Genomic DNA, 24,043 nt, shown 5'->3' with positions numbered 1-24,043 from the left:
AGGTCAGTAGTTCCCTGGGTCATCCTTTTTACCGTTTTTAACACAATGGGTGTGATGTTGTCATTTTTTCCAGTCACCAGGCATTTCACCTGACTGTCATCACTTTTCAAATATCATTGAAAGTGGCTTGATGACTACATCAGCCAATTCCATCAGGACTCTGGGATACATCTCACCAGGATCCATAGACTTGTGGATGTTTAGGTTCCTCAGGTGGTCACAAACCTGATCTTCATTCACAGTTGAGGGATGTTGTCCCTTCTTTCTGAACCAGTCATTCAAGGGCTGTGTGATGAGCAGTTATCAGAGAAGACAGAGGCAAAAAAGTTGAGTACCTCATCCTTCACCTTGTCTGTCGTTACCAGTTTGCTGGTGTCACTCACTGGAGGGTACACACTCTTGTCTTTCCTTTCCTGGCTGGGTTATATGTAGAAGGGTATCTTTCTTGTTCTTCTTGGCACCCCTTGCTACGTTTACTTCAAGTTGGGCCTTGGCTTTTTTGACACCATCCCTACGCAGCCTAGCAGCCTCCTTGTAGTCTTCCTACAGTACATGTCCCTGTTTCTACTGCCTGTGTATTTTCTTCTTGTGCTTCAGTTTGATCAGCAGGTCCCAGTTCAGCCATGTCAGTCTCTTGTTTTCCTTTCCTGACTTCCTATCCCTTCCAGGGATGGAGAGCTGTTATGCCCCAAGGAAAGACTCCTTAAAGATGTGCCAGCTCAATTATTTACAAGTTTTTTCCTCCATACAGAGGAGGGAAAAAAAAAACAAAAAAAAAAAACCACAACAACCAAAAACCCTGTAAAACACTTAATTGATACAATTTTATTTTCATCTTAATTTTCAAAGTGTATCCAACAATGTACTTTAACTGCAGACAGAACAGACCTACAAAAAAAACATTCAAACTGAAACTGATCAACAAATAGCATTTATATAATAAATATTATATTATTCATTTTGAATGATTAAAAACGTTATCAATATAATGTTTTTTAAACAAATTATGAAGCTTAAAACAATGACATGCCTGAGTCTCAGTTCAGTATAAGCATATCCATATACACATGAAGCACTGTAATCCTAAAAATGGTTAGTTCTGGCCTACTGATGTCAAACACAACATTACAGTTGAACAGCACACCATGAAGTTTGACTAAATCATTCACACTTCTAACTTTTGTGAGCAGCATGAAAGCAATGAAAGACTGCTTTACTCTTAATTATAATAAACATTATACACATCTCTATAACAGAATCAAAATACTACAAGGCTATTTTGATAAAACACAGATAAGGTAGTGTGGAATTTCCTATACTATAGTATAACTGATGCAATTAACCAACCAAACAATCTGAACGTGAGCCTAAGCATTAGAATATATACCTTAGCCTATATGGCAGAATGTGTACCACAGGAAAATAAGACTTACTCTCTCATTTTTTATTTTTTTTTTAAACAAGCAAAAGGTGCAGAGTCATCACAAGAGGACTCAAGAAGTGTAAACTTGACAGCAAATATGACGAAGACTCAGAAATTGCTACCACAGCATTGTGTGTATTTTAGTAAAGCCCCTGGGAGACCAAACAGAAATAGCACTTGCTGTTATGACTCAAAAGATGTAAATTCTACTAATTGACATTACTGCAAATGGAAAATTATGTGGAAATCTGAAATATTCAGTAAGTTTAAAAAAAAAAAAAAAAAGATTCTTAAAATTCCTGAAATCTATCCATCAGATTCCATCCTACCTCAAATATTGCAAATTTTACACTTTTTTTGTTTGGTTTCCTCTCATCAAGAAGCAAACCAAGTACTAGACAGGAAATCAGCTTCCATTAGCACACAAAGTTATAACAGCTGCACCTGTAACTAGACATTTAGAGGCCTTGGAAAACATCTAACAATCCCTATGCAACAGGCAAATGTAAATTAAGACTTCATAAGTACCTGGTATGGAGTTTGTTGCTCTTCCCATTTTGCAGAGGGTACTCTTCTATGACATCCTGTACAAAAGGTGGCTGTTGCCTTTGTGTTCTGGTGTATGGTGACATTCCCACATGGCTAAACATATCACAAGCCCTAACTTTAACTGTTCCTTTCTTCTTCCTGGGGAGAGTGCCATGGATAGATATGTCTTGAAAGGAGTCTGAGTGATGCTCAGTTAGTGAAGGTTTGGTGGTCAAAAGGTCCATGGACGATGCTAATGAGAACTGATGGTTCACTGAGACATTTCTGGGAAGACTTGCAAATTTCCCTGTGGCTATCATTCTTGATTCTGGAGGAGGGGGAAAAAAAAAAAATCAGTATGAATTAAAGCCCCATTTTAATGGAAATTAAATATCATGATTAACAAAAGCACCTAGAACTGAACTTCACTTTGCATTAATGCAGCTCCTTCAAGGCATAGCCTGTATTACAATCAAGTCACATTCTGCCCAACTGCATATGTCAAGTACATGTGTTTATTAACTTTTACACATTCCACTTTCCACTTTTATGTACCAACTTCTTTTTAATTCTTTACATCCTCTGAGGAGTCAGACACCAAATCAAAATAATTAACAAAAAGCAAAAGTTTTAAGAGCATTTTGACAAAGAATAAGGAACACAACAGATTGGTTTGGAAGAGAACATTTCTAAATCCAGTGAATGGCACACTGTTAGGAAAAATCTTCCTGGACAGTCTTGCTCATGTAATAAATCTAGCAAAGAACCCATCACACATTTCTTACTGGCTGAAAACTAAAGGGCTCTATCCTAGAGATAAAGGCAGGAGCAGATTACTGGAATTCTATTCTGCACCATGCGCAGCCTGTTTGCTCAAATCATTGTTGACAGTAGGGATTTACATAGCTGTCAGTCTCTTTTTCAATCAATTATAGCCTGCTGTACAGTACAGGATTTTCTGTTATCGTGAGCAAAAAACCTTGTGAGACAGACACTTCAGACACACTAATGGATCCCTCTTCATCAAAAGGAAGAAAAAAAAAAAAACACCCAAAAACCCACTCCACCTATCTCATGCTCACTTCACAGTGTTATATTAGAGAAATCAAGATGCCTTATCCTATCCACATATATTAGCCTACAAAAGGCATTCTATGGAATGAACAACACAAGGTCAATCAACCCCACACTATCTGACCCAGATGGTAGCCAACCAGGTGTCTCCTGTGCAAACTGGAAAAACCACACAAGCAGCACAGACTGATAATCAGAAGGCAGGAAAGATTTTCTGAAATAGCTGACTGAGAGAATCTGTTCTGACTTGGTTTTGTTTCGTGTCAGGAAAACAAAACAAAACAGAGTAGTACCTCAAAGGCCTAACAGTCTGGAAGACAGCTTCCAGCTACACAAGAATTCCTCTGGTTCTGGGAAACGCACAGGTGTTGCAGCAGAATCAGAGCTGCGTTGAATAGTCCTGCTGGCTTCTCCAGCCTGAGCACCACAGATACTAGGAAAGTGAGGCTGCACTGATACTATTGTTACTTCTCTCAGAGGTTGTTGTAACAGGCTTAGTTTTACAGTAACAATAAAACTGATCTCAAATTTATTCTGCTATTTTCTTCCAGCTGTGTTGCAGATTCACAGGTTTCCAGAATTCCATCTCAAACTCTATCCCACTTCTCCCATATTGAAAGTCCTACAATAAATACTCAGTTATGATAAATAATACTTAGACTATGATTTTTTTTTATCTTTAATTTGCCAAGGCTTCCAGCACAGCTGCAATATACTCTAGCAGAAAAGCCTCTGGACATAGCAGTTCTGATTATCTGTTTGACTTTGCTCAGGTTTCTTGTTGCAAAGAATAGAAAAAGAGCTGAGAAGTTAAAATGAAATGATTTTGTTAGTTACATAGATCCAAATAATACTCAACACTTGAAAGAAAGAAAGCCACATACTCACAAAAGTCCTTAATAAATTATAATACGGGCCCTCGGTGTGAAATACTGTTATCAAGTGCCTTGAGGGTACAGTTTCTGATTGTTATTATTAATAATATCACATGATCATTTTCAAAATAAAACGAAGTGCTGCAAGGCCTTTGTAAATACAAATATTTGTATTTACTTGTAATATATTTGTATTTATTTGTAATACAAATATCCTAAGCAAAACAACCGGTCCACAGATAAGAAGCTCCATAATGCAAGTGTTTACCACAAAGCTACAGTTTCCTAGCTAGAACAAACTGACAGAGTTCCTTTCCAGTAAAATCAGCTTTATTATTACAGAGGAATAACAACATTGATCTCAAGCAACAAGGGAGTAAAAAAATCAAATTAAATTAAGCTTCTTAGAAGTCACACAATCATTTGAAAACCTCAACCCTTGTGTGCTTAATGTAAGGAAGCAAATATCACTTATAAAGGAACTGAAAAAATGGAGGTCACCTCGCTCATATTTCCAAATGCATTGCTATTTCCTTTTTGGGCTGAGATTCTGTACTTAATAATCATATTTTCTTATTGATTTATTAAAAAACTCACACCTTCAAAACTCTGAATTTTGACTACATAAATGTAGATCATCTAGTCAGAAGGAATTTGCTTAGGCTTTCCTGCAAGATCCCACCATGCTGAAACAAAACATAGTATTTCATATAAATTGGTAGTAAAATTGAGTAGGCATAAGCATAACCAAAGGAAGCTTCAGTTTAATAGTACCAGGTGAGTCCACAATAGGACTTATAATGGCAATACACTCTCAACAACTTTTATGGATCCTGTTCAACGATTCATAAAGATAATTATTCCCTCTCCTAACCCAATCCCAGGATAATTATAGCAATCCAATAGATTTCCAATTCAATATTCACCAAATAAATGATGACTCTCTGAAATCCACCATTTTCCTTTTAATTTCCCCAGAAACCCTTCTTAAAATAGAAAAACCAACTGTACTTCCACCAATTATGTCCTAATCATTGTACCTTTTATAAAACTCACTCCCTCAGTAACATCCTACATTTCTCATATTCAACACCTAATTCCCAAATTCGCATTTCTTAATTTTTTTGAGTAATCAAGTTAAAGTTCCCCACCTAAGAAATATCTAATATCTAAGAACTTCTAGGACACTTTGCCACAATTGTGTGCACACAAGCTTTGAAATGTCAAGCAATACTCTGCTCAAAAAAAACAAAACAAAACACAACAACAACAAAAACAACAAAAAAACAGCCCAGATCTGCTAACTTCTACCCAAAAAATTATCTGCCTATTTGCTGTTTTATGTATTCTTGACAAATGGCAACTGAAATTACAGCAACTAACTTGGTAACAAAAGTCTTGCCAAACTTGCCATACATTTTTTCTTGTATTGAATGTAAACAATGCAAGGAGGGAGCCTCTTCAGCTGAAGAATCTGGAATGTCTCAAATACTTCAGCATATGATTCAAAGAATGTCTGTCTTTGTTCGACTAGAGATAGAGCCCCTTTTAGTTTTACTTCCTAAAAGACACAGCACTTAAAACATCTGCAATCATGCATTCAACAATGGAAATGGTAGAACTAATAGCAGACAGATAGGCCAAAAGTCACTTAGATGAACAAATTCCTATTTGCCAAAATGTAGCATTTAACAAAACAGAGCACTTCATGAGTTGTGCAAGTTCCCTCTAACTATGTACAAACAGTTTATTTCTTGACAGTATACTGTTAAAAAAAAAAAAAAAAAAAAAAAAGCTAGATTTTGGTGGGTTTTTTTGTTTGTTTGTTTGTTTTTGTTTTTTGTTTTTGTTTGTTTTTTAATGGAGAATGGGATTTCCCTTCCTTCATTCCATAACTGAGGGAACTATTAGGGCAGAAGTCAGATTCTAAGTTCAGAAAACTGGAGGGCATGAAGTGTTTCCAGCTAACTTCTAACTTGTCTTTTGGTTATGAGTGGGGAGAAAAGGGAATGAATACAAATTAAGTTATTTTTAAAATCAACATGGCCTTTACAAAACCTTATGAGATTATGCACAGAATGACATACATATCTGGTGGGCAAGATCAAACATGAACAAAGCTTGAACCCAGTGGGATGGGTATCTCTTCATATCATTGCTCCAAACCAAAAAAAAGACATGAACAATGAAAAACTTTGCTTCCTCCAAAATTATACACAAAAATCTATTCATGCCCTCTTGGCTTTGGAATGCAGGTGTATATGCTGCTCTGAAAGTAATTCCTCCTATTTCCAATGAAACTACTACAGATACAAAGAACACAATGACACCACCCTATAAAGAAAATTCTCAGCTACAAAACACTATTTTTCAACACAGTCACCACCACGAGCTATGCATTTTTGCCACTGATGACCAAGAACGTGCACACTGTGCTCATAAAAATCTGCACCAGTGGAGACAGTCCACTTTGCTGACATCACTGCTGAAACCACCACCCACTGCCTCACTGTGCTCACATTCACTTTGTGGTCTCCATCAACGTTCAGCAACAGGCGATGAATGTCAGTGAGTGCCTTTTTTTTTTTTTTTTCCCCACATGGAGTGGAAAAGGTGACACACCTTTGCTTCACATGCACTTCCATGTCAGATCCCATTCTGCCAGACCATCCCTTTGCTGCCATCTGGCCCACAGCAACATATGTAATGGAATATTGGTGGGAAGCTTCAACTTCTACTGCCACAGCACCAACATCCGCCTATGACACCGTGGGCGAACACAATAAAATAGCAGGCATTGCACAGTAACAGCCCTCATACAAACGTTCTGCTTCAGACTTCACAAAAAATTTTGGATGCAATTCATAGGCTGAAGTTTCACTCAGGTTTGACATGGATGCAAAAGTAGGCAGCCTTTCCATCCCACAAGGAAACAAAACCAGTGCCATTGGCCATATCTTGCTTTCATACCTTAGATGAGGGGAAGAGAAGGAAATTTCTAGTTTGGTGTCAGAGATTTGTGAATGGCATAACCAACAGTCCAAGGCTGTATATGGACATGAAATATCATAAAAGGTAACTGAAAAGCAATTTTCAAGCTCTGAATCAGACTCTCAAGGTATATCAAAACTCTGAATTATATCTAAACCAGTTTTAGATATCAAATCAACAATATTCTGAGAGAAGTGTGAATATTCTAACAGGGAGAACTAGCATGACTTCAGACGCTCTGAAGTCTAGACTTGGCGTTATCACATCACCATCAGTCACTTCACTCACTTCTTTATCATTATGTACACTATAAAGCTAAGAGGGCTAGAAAATGGTTTAGTATATCCAATCAAAGGACAACTGCCTTATGTTCTTACGTCTTTAATGAAGACGACTTTTGTAAGAACCCCACTTACTTCTGACACAGCAAGTTTCCTTACAACCGTCTTCCACCTTCCCTCCAACCTTACAAAGCAGTAACAGCAAATACAGAGGGATACAGAACTTCGATCTTACTGTAGTTACCAGGTATGTTTGCACGTGCTACACAGATTTTGTGTTAATCATTTGCTGAGAAGCAATATAGAGTCATCTTCACTAGTATAGAAAGAAACAAGAAAAGACTTTTTCTTCTCTCCAAATGGCTACAACCTGTATTTTTTGGGTTTCTGTTTGTTAAACAAGATAAACTTACGCAGTAGCTGCAAGGGGTCACAGGACTTCGAGAAGAATATGAAGGCTCAAGAACTTCTGATAAGCAGAAATAGATTGAGAAAGCATACACAGTAGTACAAAGGCTTTAAGCTGCTATCAGAAAACATGCAAGTCTGTCAAACATCAGAAACTCCCCACAGGATTAAAGACAGGTCAGTGCTTCCAAAGGGCCCTGGGGAGTTACCAAACTGTTTTTGCTCTCTCCCTGTATATACACACGACTTTCCCCATAGATCCCTGCACTGTAATCTGACAATCTTAGATATGCTTTATAACCAGCATTCTAAAGCAACTGAAAGCACGTAGGCCAGGACATGTTATCTTTGAATTTGATCTGTTTCGAGATGAAACAAACAGATAGAACCCATGCTTTTCTTCCTGAGTTTTCACACTCAATGCCCCCACCTCTATCAAAAAAAAAAAAAAAAAAAAAAAAAAGCCTTAAAAAGCAATCAGTGAAGAGGGTTCAACAAACAAGTAGATCTCATCATTTGCTATAATCTCAAACTTCAATACCCAACCAAAACCAACAGAGTTAGTTCTGTGCTGCTAGAGCCTTAATTTGCACTGAACATTCTAGCTCCATTTTGCTGCAGAAAGCAGAGCTCACCACGGTTACACTCCAATCTAAGTGTCTCTCAGCTAATGCTTCAAAACACAACTTTTGTTCCTCCTCTAGGAAGTAATTTATTATTTTCTTGCTATTGTATTCCCATGATTTTAATAAAAGAAAATCCTACACTAACCGCAAATTAAATACTTCAAAAAATCTTTTTCAGCAGCAAGTACGTGCTTTATGATTTTGAACAACCACCTTATCTACACCGCAGATTTGGACAGAAAGCAGCGCTTTTGTACAAACTCCTCTTTAACGGATCAAAGAAGACGGCAGCAGTATTTCCTTTCTCCCTAGCGAAACACCTCGGTACCCCCAGCTCATCGATTTGTACACCTGCGAGCACCCGCCGCATTTCCGCGGCCGCCGGCTCACGTACGGCACCGGCCCGCGGCACCCGCAGCGCTCCGCCTGCCCACGCGGCCGGGCCGGGGAGCGCCGCGCTCCTTCGGGAGCACGGGCGCACATCAACTCTCGCACAAACCCCGCTCGTCGTTCTCCGCCCCGAAGGAAAACGCCGTCCCAGCAGCCGCCGGTCTGATCGCTCCCGTTCCGGCTCGGCTTCGGCTCCGCTCGCGGCCGGGCGGTCTCCCTTCGGGCCCGCAGGGCGGCCGGGGCGAGGGGGGGCCGGGGCGCCCGCAGTAACCGCCCGGGGCGTTCTCGAAGGGCCCAGGGTTTCGCCCTGCCGCGGTGGAAACCGGAGCGAAGACTTGCGCCAGCCCGCCCCGAAGAAGAGCGGATCGCGATAACTAAAGGTGACTCAACCTCCTGAGCGCCTTATCGCTCGCCCGTCGGCAAGCACAGACGGCGCCCCGGACCCGGTCGCGGACCTCGGTTCCCGGGCTCCGCGACCGCCGCCCTCACCCCAGCGCACAGCCCGACTCCGGGCGCCACTCACCTGCGGGGCTGCGTGGCGCCGCCCGAGCCCGGCCGTGCGGGAGTCCGGCAGCGCGGCGACCGCGGGCGCTGTGAGCAGCGGGGGCGCTGATTTACGACGCCCCGCCCCTCGGAGAGCCGCCGGGACACACGGCCGCGTACGCTCGGTGACCTCGCGCTGCTCCTTTTCCCTCGGCTTTAAGAACTTGGCTTCCGTAATTTCTTCTCTCAAATTAGCACTGCAAAACTAGAATTAAGTTTCCCAAATCCACCCTGCTGACGGACAGTTCAGAGTACGTTGCTTACATGCCATTCACCAATTCCTTACATCGGCAGACTTCCCCCTCGTCCCACCACGTCACAAGCAGTTATCTGGGCAACAGGTTTGGCGGATCGGAACAAAGACTCAAACATCTGTAAGGGGATCAGGCAGAGCAGCTGAAGGCAGCAAACTCACCACCCTCTCTTTCCTCAAAACCAGAAATGCTGAGCTAGTTCCCTCAAGCTACCAAGAACAGCACAATCTGACAGTGCATCCAGACAACCATCCCATTCGCCCCTACATTTTTAACATCACTTCTGAGATACACACTCAAGCCTTACATCTCCTTTCCCCAGATTATTCCATTTATTGCCCGTTTCAATCCAGCCATGGCCTGTGCACATCTGGCATGCTGCTGTTCACCACAGTCTTCCCTGCAACAAACAGTATTGCTTCTTAGAGCCTGACACAGAAGCTAGGCCACCACACGGACTACTTTGCCTTGCCACCCGTCACTGTGAGCCAGCCAGCAGGAAATACCCTTAGCTGTCAATGCCTTTCATTTATGCAATTGGTTGAGCTCTTCACTTTAAAGCCAGAGGCCTTAATATAGACTGGTTGGGAATTCTTTCTTGGCATGAGTAATGGCTGATTACGGTGATTCAGAATAGCTTCTGGAAACACAGGGCTCATAAGGAAAAACTGCTTCATAAGTAGAAGATTCATGTTCAATAATTTTGATAACACTTTCCCTTTTAAGCCAACATTTTGGAAACATCTTCACAGCCAACCTATTAGCATTTACATATCAGAAGCAAATATTTATCTGCCTAACTAAGTATCTTACTGATTTTGACATTAAATACTGGCTGTACAATTCCTCTGTTTTGGGAAATCCCTTGCACGCATTTTCTTCTTTTCACTCTGAAGTCTAATCCTCTCGCTCTCTTCCCCCATCCTTACCAGGACTAGCTTTAATAAGCTTCTAAAGTATCTGCTTCAGGGGCTGACCACACGATATTACTGAAGTTGTGGTCCCTAAGCTGTCTAAATAACTACGAACATTAAGAGGGAGATGATTCATCCGCTACGACCTGTGTATTATCAAAGCACTCATCAAAAATAAAAGGAAGTTTTGATATTCTCAGTCCAAACAATCTGTATCCAGTAGTGACAACAGCAGGATTAAACTGCTAAACACAGTGGTGACTCCCCATAGGTGACATCTCTGGATATTTGGGAGAACTGGGATATCTACCTCTTTGTTATTTGTTGTCATGCAGTGACCAGAATACTGCATCTTGCAATCTGAACTACCCAAAATACCTTACAGAAAAGTGAGATTTAAACAAAAGGAACAATTCAAGACAGAAGGAGCACAGTACCTTCCTTTGAAGCATAGCTGGATCTTAATGAATGTTTAGCTTATCAAGACAAGATTATTTAGCCCTCATGTGTGTTGTACATATTGGGAGAGGAAACTTCTTGGAAAAAAATCTGACAATTTATAGATATGAATAGAATAAATCTCAAATAAGACGGTTAGTATAATATAAGAGAAAGAAAAAAAAAAGAAAGAAAATGTAGAGAGATCTCCAATATACTGCAGAGAAAGAAGATAAAATAAAAGATCAGAAAATTATTAAACTTATCCAACACATCGATGTAAAGGAAGATCACAGTGGCACTTCTGACGTGCTCTCCTGCTCATGACAAACTCACTTTGGTTCCTCTAAAGAAGGCATGAGCAGGAGGAGAATACAATTGATGTATTGCCATACACCTTTTCCAGTAACAACTTCTGTAACAGTTAAGTTCAGGTAAAAAATAAAAGACAGCTGTTTCCCAAAGGGTAAATTCTCTGTTGATAGGACATGACCTGTCACTGGCAGCATGCTGATGGATGCAAACTTCTACACTTGCCTGTCTCTCCCCAGATTACAGGATGTTCTAACATTATACAGACACTGAATAAAACCTTGAAGTTATGATCTGACAGCACTCTGCAATGGTAACTTCTGACATTGCCAGCTGTGCAAAAATCAGGTGAGTGAGCGTCTGAGAATAGATGAAGAGATGTATCATAAATGTTTCAGAAACTGTCAGTTTCCAGAAAGTCATGCCACAAAGAATAACCCTTGGAGATTTTCCATAGGATAATTCAGCATGATCTTTCTTCAAAATAAAACTGGAGAAGGGAGGGGAAGAGCAGGGTAAAGTAAATTAAAACAAAAAGACCACAAACCCATCCTGGACAACAAAATGTCTTGCTATGGCCTGTTCAAGAAAACCAAAATTTGGGCAGAAAACAGAAAAAGAAGTTGAGGCACATGGATTACACTTTTAGTATTGTGAGCCACGTACTTTCTGTACGACCTATACTTTCACTTTTGTAACACATATCACAGTGGTAAATATTTTCACAGGAAAGACCTTGCTTCTCCACAGTTCAGTGAAAAATATCCAAAATCACGCAAACAATTCAGATCAGTTACCACGTAAGATGGTCTCCATTTACGACACTAAAAACTCCAGGAAATTTTCAGGCACTGCCATTATATAGGAAGTAATGTCATGGTTCGTTGTCATGTTTTATGAATAAGACTTAGAAAAGAAGTAGCAATTTCCTTAGTAACATGACTGAGTGCTCAGTAATGGGACTGGTAACTGGGCAGCCCTGCATAAACTGTGATTACTCTCGCATGAGTCATTACATCCTTTTCCTAAGAGTTGACTTTGCCTTCAAATCAAACTGAGAATTGGTCTTCTCCTTTACATACAACACTTTACACAACATGTCCTTGTACATATTTTAAAGATTTATCTGCAACCTATAAGAATGAAGAATTCATAGGACTGCCTATGCTAGCTGCATTATGTTACTGTGAGTTACTACAGAAAGCTACTGAGAGTTAAACTGAATCACGCTAGATTAGAGTCCTTGTTGTCATTTTTGCTGCTTTCACACTGTATTAAATTTATTTCAGAAATGGGTTTATTGAGATGTTGTTAGACCTCTGAAAGCACTAGTGCCCTGAAACAACTACAGCACCTCTGCCAAGCCCTTTCTATCAGTATTCTGACCTGTCATAGCCCTTACTCATCTGTTTATCTACATAGCATCATGTTGTCTGCCCATCACCTTGCTGCAAAACTTCTAGTGGTGAATCACGGTACTTCATGATATCAGATTGGGGAGGCTAAGAAAACAGTGGTGTGCAGAGCATTTTTGGCCACACATCACACATAGCTGTGTCCATGTATGGTCACCATAGACTTCTGCTTTCAGAAGGAAAGGAGTACATACACTTGTTTATGTTCGTATCAATGTCTTTGCATTAGGTGAAAATATACAAGTGGAGGACATAACTGACAATTAAGACAGTCCCAAGAACTGTGCTGCTCTAGGCTGCTTACCTTAACTATGCTAGGAGTTGAGTACTTGCTAGTTCACAAGAGATCATTTACAGAATGTCCTTGGCTCACAGTTAGAAAAAGAGATAATGCAATGAAACAAGGGGATTCACTGGAACTTTTCAGTTTAATCTTAAACATCAGAATTACAGTCCTAAAATAACAGGGAAGAAATCTATCTACTTTAAAAGTGCTGCTGTTTATCTGTAAAGATAGAACCCAAATTAACTACACAAGATGAGTACAGGGGATGCTTAGATTGCTCAGATAGCAGTTCTCATAGATTTTTTAATGAACAAAAGCTAAAGCAAGTTTCTACTCTAGGCTTGTCTTATAAGAGAAACAGTCCAAACAAGCAAAATGTTACATGCCCTCAACTCCCACAGATGCCCCATGGAAAAAATAATGCTCAGCTAAGAAATCAAGTTAATTTGCTGGTGATTTTTAAATTTTAATTTTGAAACTGCAATAGTGCTTTCTAAGATTTGCCCTGGTTGCTAACCGAAATGACCAATTTTAGCCATCATCTCTGCAGACCTCCACGAGAAAGTTACCAACATCCAATTTTGCTGAATGTTCTGTCTTAGGCCTGGAGACATGAGGTCTTCCCAAAACTTCAGAGGGCTATCGGTTACGAGTTAGAGTCAAGAAGCCTTGCAATCTCTAGCCTCAAAACACTTTGCAAACTATCAGCCCCATAAATGATCATCCTAGAAATAATGCTTCAGTAAAAGCAGAAGAGTTTGAGGAGTTACAAAAATCTAAGCTCATTCAGTGACAAACTGAAGCACGAGAATGCTCTGGTTTGTTGCAGTTTCAGGCAACAGCACATTTAATTTTTGCTAACCTAGAAGAACACAAACTGGGTTCATGTAACGCCTGATGCCTGAGCCTCATTCACTACTGGATAAAAACTTCAGCTCTGACACATCAGTATTTTCCAGTAGGAACTGGTTTACTGTTAGACACCTCTAATCTACAGCTCGAGAAAGTGAGTCTTAAATCAGAAAGAAGTTGAAATGTTGGGAAAGATTTTCACTGTGGCTATCAGAAGTTTTTACAGCTGCCCGTTGCTGAATTCTACGTGCCATAAGTCAGCTAATATCAGCCACTCTTTGAAGCAAAAAATAAAAAAATAAAAAATAAAACACAGCCTTTGTCAGAGAAAATAAAAATTGAAAGATTACATATCATATCATAACAGCTACCAATTAGTAAATCCATTCTATGCTACAAAAATAAATTACTGCACATATCTTATGACAGTAACATGTTCACCAGCACCACCTCCAACCTTCAATTCAGTATTGAAAATTACGTTAAACAACTTGTGTTGGTATAGATTAGACAGACCAGTTTCAGAAGTCTGAAGTATACATTTAAAGCTGCATTTAAACCACTTGTTGTTGGCTACTTTTGACAAATGACTAATTAAACTGGAAGAAAGTATTAGAAAAAAAAAGTTACATAAGGTTTTATGAGCTCCTTTTTACTAGAGGGTATATTTTCCTTTTTTGTCCTAGCAGTGAAAAAGCTATTACTGAAGAGATAAGACTTCCTCGTGTGCTTTTATTTTTTTCATGTTTCTGTAAAAAGTCTCAAATACAAGAGAGCTAACAACACCTCTGCATGTGACAAATGTTGAGTTTTGGTTGTTTTTTTTGTTTGCTTGTTTTTTGTTTTTCCCATTTAGAACATAACTGATGTAGAAAACAAGGATAAACAGAAGGCTAGAAAGCAGGCACAGAATTTGGAACTTTCAGTGGATTAAATAATACGGTCAGAGGTTTATAACTTTGTAATAGCTCCTACATTGCTGAGCTCCTAAAACGGAAATGGCAAAACCTTGCAAATCTTTCAGTGAGGGGAAAGCAGACCACACAGGTAGCAACACCACCTTTATTACACAAATGAAAGTTTTCAAAGCATCCTCCTCTCCATCTGTTGGCAGAGCTACTAAAATACTTCAGCACTAGTCTGGAATCTGCCAGGTTAACACTACATACCACTGCCCCAGAGCACTCTGGTTGTGTTTGCACTGAAATAGAAGTAAAAAAGAATGAGCAAAAGAGTTTTATCTGAGTGACAAGAGGCAAGACATCTGTAAACTAGTTGTGGCTTTAATCTAATCATTTTGGCCTTCTAATAAAAGTACATGAGAGACTCTCAGTTATTTTATGATGATTTTGAATACATAGTGTTCTCTATTTATGCTGTCCCTAGCACAAGTAAGCATCTGCACTGCTACTCATCTTCCTTCTCAACATCCTAAGTCTCCCTCTCATTCATGAGACCTAAGATCCGTATGTCAAGAAATTACTCACATTTAAATTTTACACAATTGCAGCTGGGCAAGAAATACAATATATGCAGGAACAGTTATTTAAAAGTCTAAATGAAAAATACCTTTTCCCCACCAAAAATTCAAACTTATTGTGTGTAAATTACATTTACTCTAATTCACATTTTGTGTATTATTTTATACTCACTCACAGTAAATTATGTCAATGTCTATATTTTATTAAATTGCACTAAGGCTGGGCTTTATAAGACAAAATTATTAAAGTTCCAAATACATATCTATTAATAGTGCCATCTGTTTGTAAAGGAAAATCAATATAAGACAAGGAAAGAATATTTATACCATTAGCCTCCCAAAGGAGGATCTCTAAGATGTTAATGAAATCATACCATACGAGCCATACGATGCTATTAATCAGAATCCAGCTCAGTAAGGAGAGATACTGGAAAAAGTATCTAGCTCTTAGAATGCGTCATAAAAATCTTCTTGTCACTTCGCTTTAACGTATATTTCCACTTGTAATACAACCAGTGTACAGAAATATACACCATGAATACTTAGAAGTGACATTTAAAAAGCAAAAAAGAAAAAAAAAAAAACAACCCTATATTTGAACTCACAGATACGAAGGAACCAAGAAATACCTTTTTGTTTTTTTGATGAAGCTATTTCCAGAAAAGGTTATGTTATTTCCTGACTTATTTACAATGCTAAACAAATTACAGAAACATGCTGGATGACAGCTGAGAACATTCACAGCACTGACAGAAGCGCAGTCTATAGTTTGTAATATCTGGGAGTGCTACCCAAATTTTGGGTATGTCTTGATTCCACACTGGGACAAGCCATGGCAAGCAGCAGGCCCCACCCTCTGACTACAATTTCTGGAACAGGAAAACAAAGGTACATCTCCAAAGAGTTACAACCTGCTATGAACACAAAAATGCATGCCAGCTTAGATGGCAGGACACCGCGGTCCAGAACATGCTGTAGAGCACATCAAAACATAAGTCAAGACAAAGATAAGAAGTGTGTGGAAAGAACATTTGTGGCTCTCAGCACTCACACTTTGTTACTTCATTTTTATTAGGTTCTCAGAAAGTATTCTAGAAAAGCATCATTATGGGCCCATGTGCTCCCTTGTGTTTCACTTTCTACTTTGCCACCAACAGATACAGACACTGGACCCAAGTGTAACTATCAGTTCGATTTGGTACACAAGTCATCTTTTTGGTCTTCCATTTACATATCAGCATTAGAAAGTAGGTACATCACCAGTAACATTTTTGCACTTAGGAAGATTGTCTGCAGAAACTGGAAGAATCTTTCCACTTGTGTACTTCAGTTTTCAAGCAAATAAAATACAGTGATAAGCCTCAAGCAAAGATTTAAGACTGTGAAGGATTTAGAAAAGAGGAAACACTTCTTTGACATTTGGAAGGCTACACTTAAAAGAAGAAATTTAACATTCCAGGACAATAGCAGATGTAGCTCTACAATCAACAAAAACAGATACATCTACTGAAAGTAATTCAAAATTCAGAGTGCTCTGAATTATTGCTTGAATTTGTCCGTCTCTTACTAATATCTAGAAGAAGCATAGGGTGACTTGTCTCCCAGTGCAGTGCCCTTGGCTGTGGTTTCACTGTATGAAGCAGGGCTGTTTTGGCAACCAGTGCTCAGCACTTTTTTCTTCTTTGGCCATCCACATTTGTATGAATGATCTTGCAGCTGAATTTTGAATTGGGATTGTGACTTGATCTGGATGAATGAGGTGAAAAAGTTGTTTTCTTCTGTCAGACAAATTTCTTAATTGGGTTCACCACACAGCTGTAGCATAGTTTTACTAACAACTAAAGGGATAATAGAAATGGAAAAAAGCAGCTAAAGAAAAGCTGAAGAGGGCACCAACTGCTTTGTTTGGCATTTCAAAATCTCAGCCTCATTCAAGGTCAGGAATCAATGGCAGAGCAGCCTTTCAGCTCCTAATACAGATAAAGAATACCACAGCCCAAGGATGCAAAGCACTGATTCACTGTAAAACTCATACTGGACTGAAGTGGTTTAACAAGTCTGAATGGTTATTTTTGTACTAATTAGCTATTGCCACTCATATCAAATCATTTATTCTGATCACTTCCCTCCCATTGGCTGGTATAAAGATATTTTAAAGCCTAAAGGTAGCGAACTTTGTATTGTGTACTCTGCTTAATTCAACAGATACGTGATCATGTGCACACATTTGATCCAGGTCAAATGTGCTGCTGGGAATTATGCCAGTGTACAGATTAATTACTGATATTAATTACCATGGAACATGAGCTTGAGTACCTGAAGTTAGATTAGATGAATCCAAATTTCGGTGTACTGAAAAAAGTTCTGTTAAATATGATATCAGATACGATTTTAGAAAGCAGAAAGTGTTTTAACAAGATTTTCCAAAAGTTAATTTCACTATACAAAGAAATGCTTAGTCCTATAAAACTAATCTTGTGAAAGTGCTTGCATATTGAAGTGACTTATCACATGAAGCACTATCTGGAAACTGTTGAGCCAGCAACAAACACCATGCCATTGTTTGAAGTTCAGATTAACAGCAAATAGAATAGCATATCTTTTCCTCTGTACTGGTTTAATATTTATTTAACAGAAAATTTCTTTAAAAATGCATTTTCTAATGCCTGGCTTCAGTGCTGAAAAACAAGCATTGCAGTGCAACTGATTAGGCACTCTGCACCTAGACACAATACTCTGTCAAAAGACAGACACAAAACAAAAACATGCCATAATAGGCTGGAGACTAGATAACAAGTATTAGTCCCTATTGTGAAAACAAAACAGTCTGCAGTTATGTTTGACTGACTGAACTGTTCTGTGGCCTTCCCAGAATTCTTTAATACAACAGGCAAATCCATCTAGCATGTAAACATCCTGGTGTAAACAGAAGTCAGAGATTAACCTGGCACAATTTTTCAAGTGCATAACTCAATTATTCACTTGTTTCATCAGCCAAAATGAGAGGCTGAATGAAAACACTGCTCCCCAAGACACATGTAAGTGCCTAGAAAAAAAAGAAACTGCACTACTTCAATGAAAGCTTCACTTAAAGAACTCAAGTGCTTAACTGCAAATAAACAGACAGCATCAAGCTATCAGCTTGCAAGACACATTTACAGGAATCATAAGATATTCCCTGTATTTTGGGGACTGATTTGATTCAAATACAAATTTATCAAAATTACCAGCAGTACAGTAATGCTAGATCTACCTCAACGCATCTACCTGAAGCTTCACCGTTAGAAGTTGTAGTTATACTAGTAGAATTGGGAACATTCTGGTCAGCTGATCAAACTGTTATGTAGCTATCTATAAATCAATTTGTCAGGTGAAAGGACTGTTCAAATTGTTATTTGCATGAAAAATGTTCCATTGTTGTAACGTCCTCATTCCAGATCCTGAAAAAACTACAAAATGCAATCCCAAAAACAGGTGAAAATATTCAAATTGAAATATGTCCAGTTCCACTGCAGTGATCAACTTGAATCATTTCCTAACCTGCTCACAGTAGCAGTTACAAAAGTCATATTTATATTCATATTTTAATGAAGTTAAACCAATGAATTGTAGAAGCTTATTAAACCTTTTTTTTTTTTTTTTTTTTAACTTCTCAGAAAAGATTGAGAATACACTCATCTACTTGAACACCAATAGTTCAAGATTCTTCTGAAGATTTGCAGTAGCTAAAATCATTTAATGAATATTTGATTTCTACATAGGCTTGAAAAGTCATTACCTTGACAGAGAGATGGAAAAAGCAGAAACATTATCTAAATAAATCAGAATCTTACATTAAATTTATAAAAGCTTCAGTTACTGATCTTAAGAATTATTAGGCAGGCTGCACAATAATTGCATCTTGTTATCTTACTAACTATTCTCCAAATATCCCGTACAGTGAGTCATAGTTGAAGAAAATCTTACTATGTTCTTTCATTCAGAATGTAACACCTTACAGGGCTTGTTCCAGTTCTTACAAATGCAAGCTGAATTTTGATATTGAACTGATAAAAGCATCATAAACGAAAAAGAGACGTAGCAATCAAGTCTTAATTCATGGCAAAGTCCAGAATGGAAAAAGAGGGCAAGGGCTGCCTGCACAAGGGCTTTTGTACTCTGTTCAAAAGGATAAGATGGCACATAACACAAAATTACTTGGTCTTGAACTTTGGCTATGATCTTTCCAAGTGAGGAAGGCAGATTCATTGCTGTTGGAATTGCTGTTGGACCCCTCAAGGGTAAAGAGGCCTTGCAGAAAGATACTGACAAATTAGGGGGCTGGGTAATCACCAACTCATGAAGTTTAACAAGAGCAAGTGCCAGATTCTGTACTTCAGTCCAGGGCAACCCTAGATATATGTACAGACTGGGGGATGAAAGGCTGGAGAGCAGCTCCATTGAAAGGGATCTGGGGTTTCTTCCTGATGGCAAGTTGAACATAAGACAACAGTGTGTGCTGTCAGCCAACAGGGACAATTGTATCCCGGTGTGCATCAGGACCAACACTTCCACCAGGCAAGGGGAAGAGTTGTCACACCCTGCTCTGAGCTGGTGCCTCACTTCGAATACTGTGTGCAGGTTTGGGTGCCACAATATAAGAAGGATATAAAATTATTCAAAAGCATCCAAAGGAATGTTACAAAGATGCTGGAGGATCTAGAGAAGTCGGAGGAGGAGCAGCTTAGGTCTCTTGGTTTGTTCGGCCCAGAGAAGAGGAAACTGAGGGGAGGTCTCATGTCAGCCTACAGCTCCTCACAGGGAGTGTAGGGGCAGCCCTGAACTCTGCTCTCTGTTGACAGCAACAGGACCTGAAAGAATGGCAAGGAGCTGTAACGGAGTGGGTCAGGTTGGGGATTAGGAAAAGGTTCTCTACCAGTGAGTGGTGGACACTGCCTGGGGTAGCAATCACAGCATCAAGCTGCTGGAGTTCAAGAACTAATTTGAACAATTCTCTCAGACTTAGGGTTTTATTTCAGGGCTGTCCTCTGTGCAGCCAGGAGTTGGACTCAATGATCCTTGTGGATGCCTTCCAATTCAGGATATCCTATGATTCCATGAAGGCAGGAGACTCTCAATTTGGATTGGGAGGCACCCACAAGGATCATTGAGTCCAACGCATGTAAGGTATTCCAAACTAATGCCTGACAAATTGAAGTCACCTACCAGGACAACGTCAGCTGATCTATAGGTATCTCTTAAATAATCCTTAAAGAATAATACATCAGTGTCATCATCCTGTTCTGGGCTCCCTAGTACAAAAAAGACAGGGATCTCTTGGAAAGAGTACAGTGGAGGGCCATAAAGATGGGAAAGGGCCTGGAGCACCTCCCCTCTGAAGAAAGGCTAAGTGAACTGGGTCTGTTTAGCCTTGAGAAAAGAAGACTGAGAGGGGACCTGATCCAGATCTATAAATATCTAAGGTGTGGGGGGCAGAGTGGTGAGGCCAGACTGTTTTCAGCAGTGTGTGGAGACAGGACAAGGGGAAACAGCCAGAAACTGCAGCATAGGAAGTTCCGCACAAATGCATGCAAGAACTTCTTCATGTGAGGGTGAAGGAGCACTGGAACAGGCTGCCCAGGGAGGTTGTGGAGTCTCCTTCTCTGGAGATATTCAAGACCCGCCTGGACACCTACTTCTGCAACTTGGTGTAGGGAACCTGCTTTGGCAGAGGGGTTGGACTCGATGATCTCTGGAGGTCCCTTCCAACCCCTACGATTCTGTGATCCTGGCAAGGTCACTTACAATAGATTCCCACAACATCTTTATTTGCTGGTCCCTTAATTCTTACCCAGAAGCTCTCAATCACATCATCACCAACTGAAAGCTCTGGACAGTTCAGCCCCTTCTTCACCCAGTGCAACCACTGTGCCTTGCTTTCCCTGCCTATCCCTTCTGTAGATCCCTACAATCATCCATTGTAGAGTATCAGTCTCTTCCCATCAGGTTTCACTTATGCCAATGAAGGCATAGCTTCTCATGCTGGGTGCACCAGTGTAGAAACATCTCAGAAGTGCTTCACTGTGTCTTGCAACTTGTGGAGGATACTGAAGGATCTCATAAGCAAACAGCGTCTTAGATTTTGCCTAGCTGTCCCATAGCTTATTGATGGCAAGCCTGGTTTTATTCCTTTTTCCCTCTGAAGCCCTCTTGCTTCATTCATCTATCTTAAGAACTGGCTAGAGCAAGAACTCTTGCATCTACTGCCATGAATGTACTACTTAGCTAGGAATAATTTAATTCAAGATGTAGGGTTATCACTCTCCTCAGCAAAATGGATACAATAATCTTATCTTCCACTGCAGAGATTAAAAGAAAAAAACAAACAACAAAACACCATGTAAATAGTTGTCAGTAATTATTTTACAAGTTAGAAAATATCAAAGGCTTAGACTTACAAGAACTTAGAGACTTAGATCAACACAGTTGCTAAGCATATGCCTAACATAAGGCAGGTTAGTAAGTATGTGAAGTCAGAGTAAGTCAGGCATTTGGTGTAATTAAATTTTCAATTCAGGAAAATATTCACTTTGGCAGAGGAACTAAGAAATGATATGATTGTCCATGGAATGAAATTTATAGATATTGCAGAAATGAAATTCTGACTCATGGTCTTGAACTTAAAACAAGTCTACTGTATCCAAAACAAAACAGTAGGCCTATGTCTAATGTAACAGCAAGAACTTTTAAAAGCCAGCTTTGAAGGCTTGGTTAGATATGAACTATTTTTGCTAGGTCTTCTTTTTTTTTTTTTTTTTTTTAAAAATGTTTCTTCTTCAGCTTGTTGGTTGTCAGAACAGCTTTTCCAAGGTTCCATATTAACATCTTCTGAGTTACAATGGTAGTGAGTCACATAAAAGCATTTCCTAATGTGTTTCTAAGTCTTACAGACTGAATCCATTTGGGAAAGTAGAAAATGCAGTTCTTTTCCTTGTTGCTACAACTTATTTGTACTTGAAGAACTCTGGTATATAAGGAGCACTGATATGACACCAACACCAATTTTAATTAAATGAAAATTTGATTAGTGATTCCCAAAAAATTGGTTGAAAACTTGTTTAGAAATTAATCTAAGGATATTTTGAGTTTATGAGAATATTCAGTTAGATTTTTACATTTACTTTCTTAATTAAGAATACAGAGATTTAAAATATATCAAGGTAGCATTTAATAGATGTTATAGTGTGAATAAACGTGTACACTGATGGTAAGAACTGAAATCATAGAATGGACAATAGAGAGATAATTTTGATCAAGTAAGATCTGTGAGAAGGGGGCTTCTAAAGAATTTCTAAATAAGCTTCTAAGGATCTTCAAGATGACTTCTTTAAGGTCTTCCAAAAATGTGGTATTTGATCAATAGTGAAGACTACTTTTAAGCCATATAGAATCCATTTACTTATAAACAGCTTAAGATAGCAATTAACACATTTCTCAAAATTCCTAACTAGATAAAATATAAAGACACTTTTTTGGTTTAACAGTAGAACCAAAAGTTCTATAGAACAAAAATTGTGTGTTCTTGCTCTGGTAAACATACAGCCTGAGGCACCCATGCCCAACACTGGAGAAGCAGCATTAAAAACAATAAAACATTAATTTTATCTAGCTCGTTTGTAAGTGACTCTATTTCACTGTGAACACTATGCAAAAGATACTGGCTTTATTTTCCCCTTTCCTGCATTATCTTGCACTTGTTTCCTTCAACATCATATGATGGAACATAGATTGCCATAGCTGAAATTTTCTCAAGGATTTTATTGAAAAAGCCAGTTCTTACCTCTACACAACTGTATTGTTTAAAGAGCCTGCAATATTCTACAGAACCAAGCTGTGCTAGCCAGTTAGAAGTGAGTAATTGCTTCATTATCTATTCCTTCACCTTACAATGCATTGGACTCTGAAAAACAAAACCTCCACTACAATACTATTGCTCTTGAATATTGATATGACTGAATAACACAGAAAGCACTTGGTAGCATGCAAGTCCTATTCTTATGGTCAAAGAAATTACTAATTTCTTGGTCAAAGTGTATTTGGAAGTTGTATATACATTATTTTTATGATTCTGTGGAGGGTGTTTGTCCAAGATGAGAACACAGTAAAAGTCAACAACTAACAGTGCAACCAAGTATGTCTATGACAAAAGCATATGAGAGACTGCTAGAATTTGGAGATGTTGTTCATATTTAAAAAAAAGTAAAATTCGAAAAAAGTAAAAATATTTGTCACTTTTTCTTAAACTTCTAAAATGAAATAAAAAGACAGTCAATAAAAGACAAGCATGACAAACAGGAAGACAAAAAAACAGGCATAAAACGTTATCCAAACTTCAGTGCTCTGTTTAAGCAGTTATGTAAGATCTACATAAACAAACACTTAAACTTCCAAAAACTGTTGAGTTTGTGAAGAGATTTCTAATTGCAAGTTTGAATGTATGCTAAACAAATTCAAGAACGTCCATATCTAAATCTATAACTTATGTGCTAAACATTTCAATTCAGAGCACTGATGCCAGAAGCAGAAACGGTAATGTTCTGACATGCAGCAACTTCAGTCTTACATTTTTGATACTACTTTGTATTTGAAAAATTTCCTCTCATCCACTGTTCAGGAAAATAACTTGCTCATTAGATCTTTATAAACTAACTGGAAGGATGACTTTCCAGCAACAAACCGCTTGTTCTAACACATGTCTGCTCTGAACATATGAGGAAAAGCTGCCTGATGGCTGATGCGTTACAGTCAGAAAAGAGCCTGCGTTGCTTTGTGTCAGACAGTGAAGCTGTTTAGTCTTTTTGTAAGTCTTGGAACACTGGAAATAAGTTTAAGTTGTTTATATTTTTAAACAAACAAATTATAAGGTCCAAAATACTTGTCCTGCAGAAAGGTAATGCATAACAGAGATATTACC

The 24,043-nt window shown here is 38.8% G+C and overlaps 1 protein-coding gene across 8 annotated transcripts in view; it reads right to left on the bottom strand.

Moving 5' to 3' along the window:
* The window catches only part of BCAR3 (BCAR3 adaptor protein, NSP family member), a 104,611-nt gene that overhangs the window by 61,389 nt on the left and 19,179 nt on the right, over positions 1-24,043 (bottom strand). For 6 of the 8 annotated variants that reach the window (XM_090146328.1, XM_090146329.1, XM_090146330.1 and 3 more), the window contains one exon: positions 1,952-2,279. In XM_090146328.1, coding sequence (XP_090002454.1) covers positions 1,952-2,279 — 328 coding nt within the window. Of the gene's footprint in view, positions 1-1,951; positions 2,280-8,705; positions 9,089-9,119; positions 9,802-24,043 lie in introns of those variants that run through there. The other 2 variants (XM_031614715.2, XM_031614716.2) reach the window with 2 other exon arrangements.

Source organism: Phasianus colchicus, chromosome 9 (assembly GCF_987193195.1).
Source record: "Phasianus colchicus chromosome 9, bPhaCol1.hap1.1, whole genome shotgun sequence".
Lineage (NCBI taxonomy): Eukaryota > Metazoa > Chordata > Aves > Galliformes > Phasianidae > Phasianus > Phasianus colchicus.
This window is presented reverse-complemented; position numbering and strand designations above follow the sequence as displayed.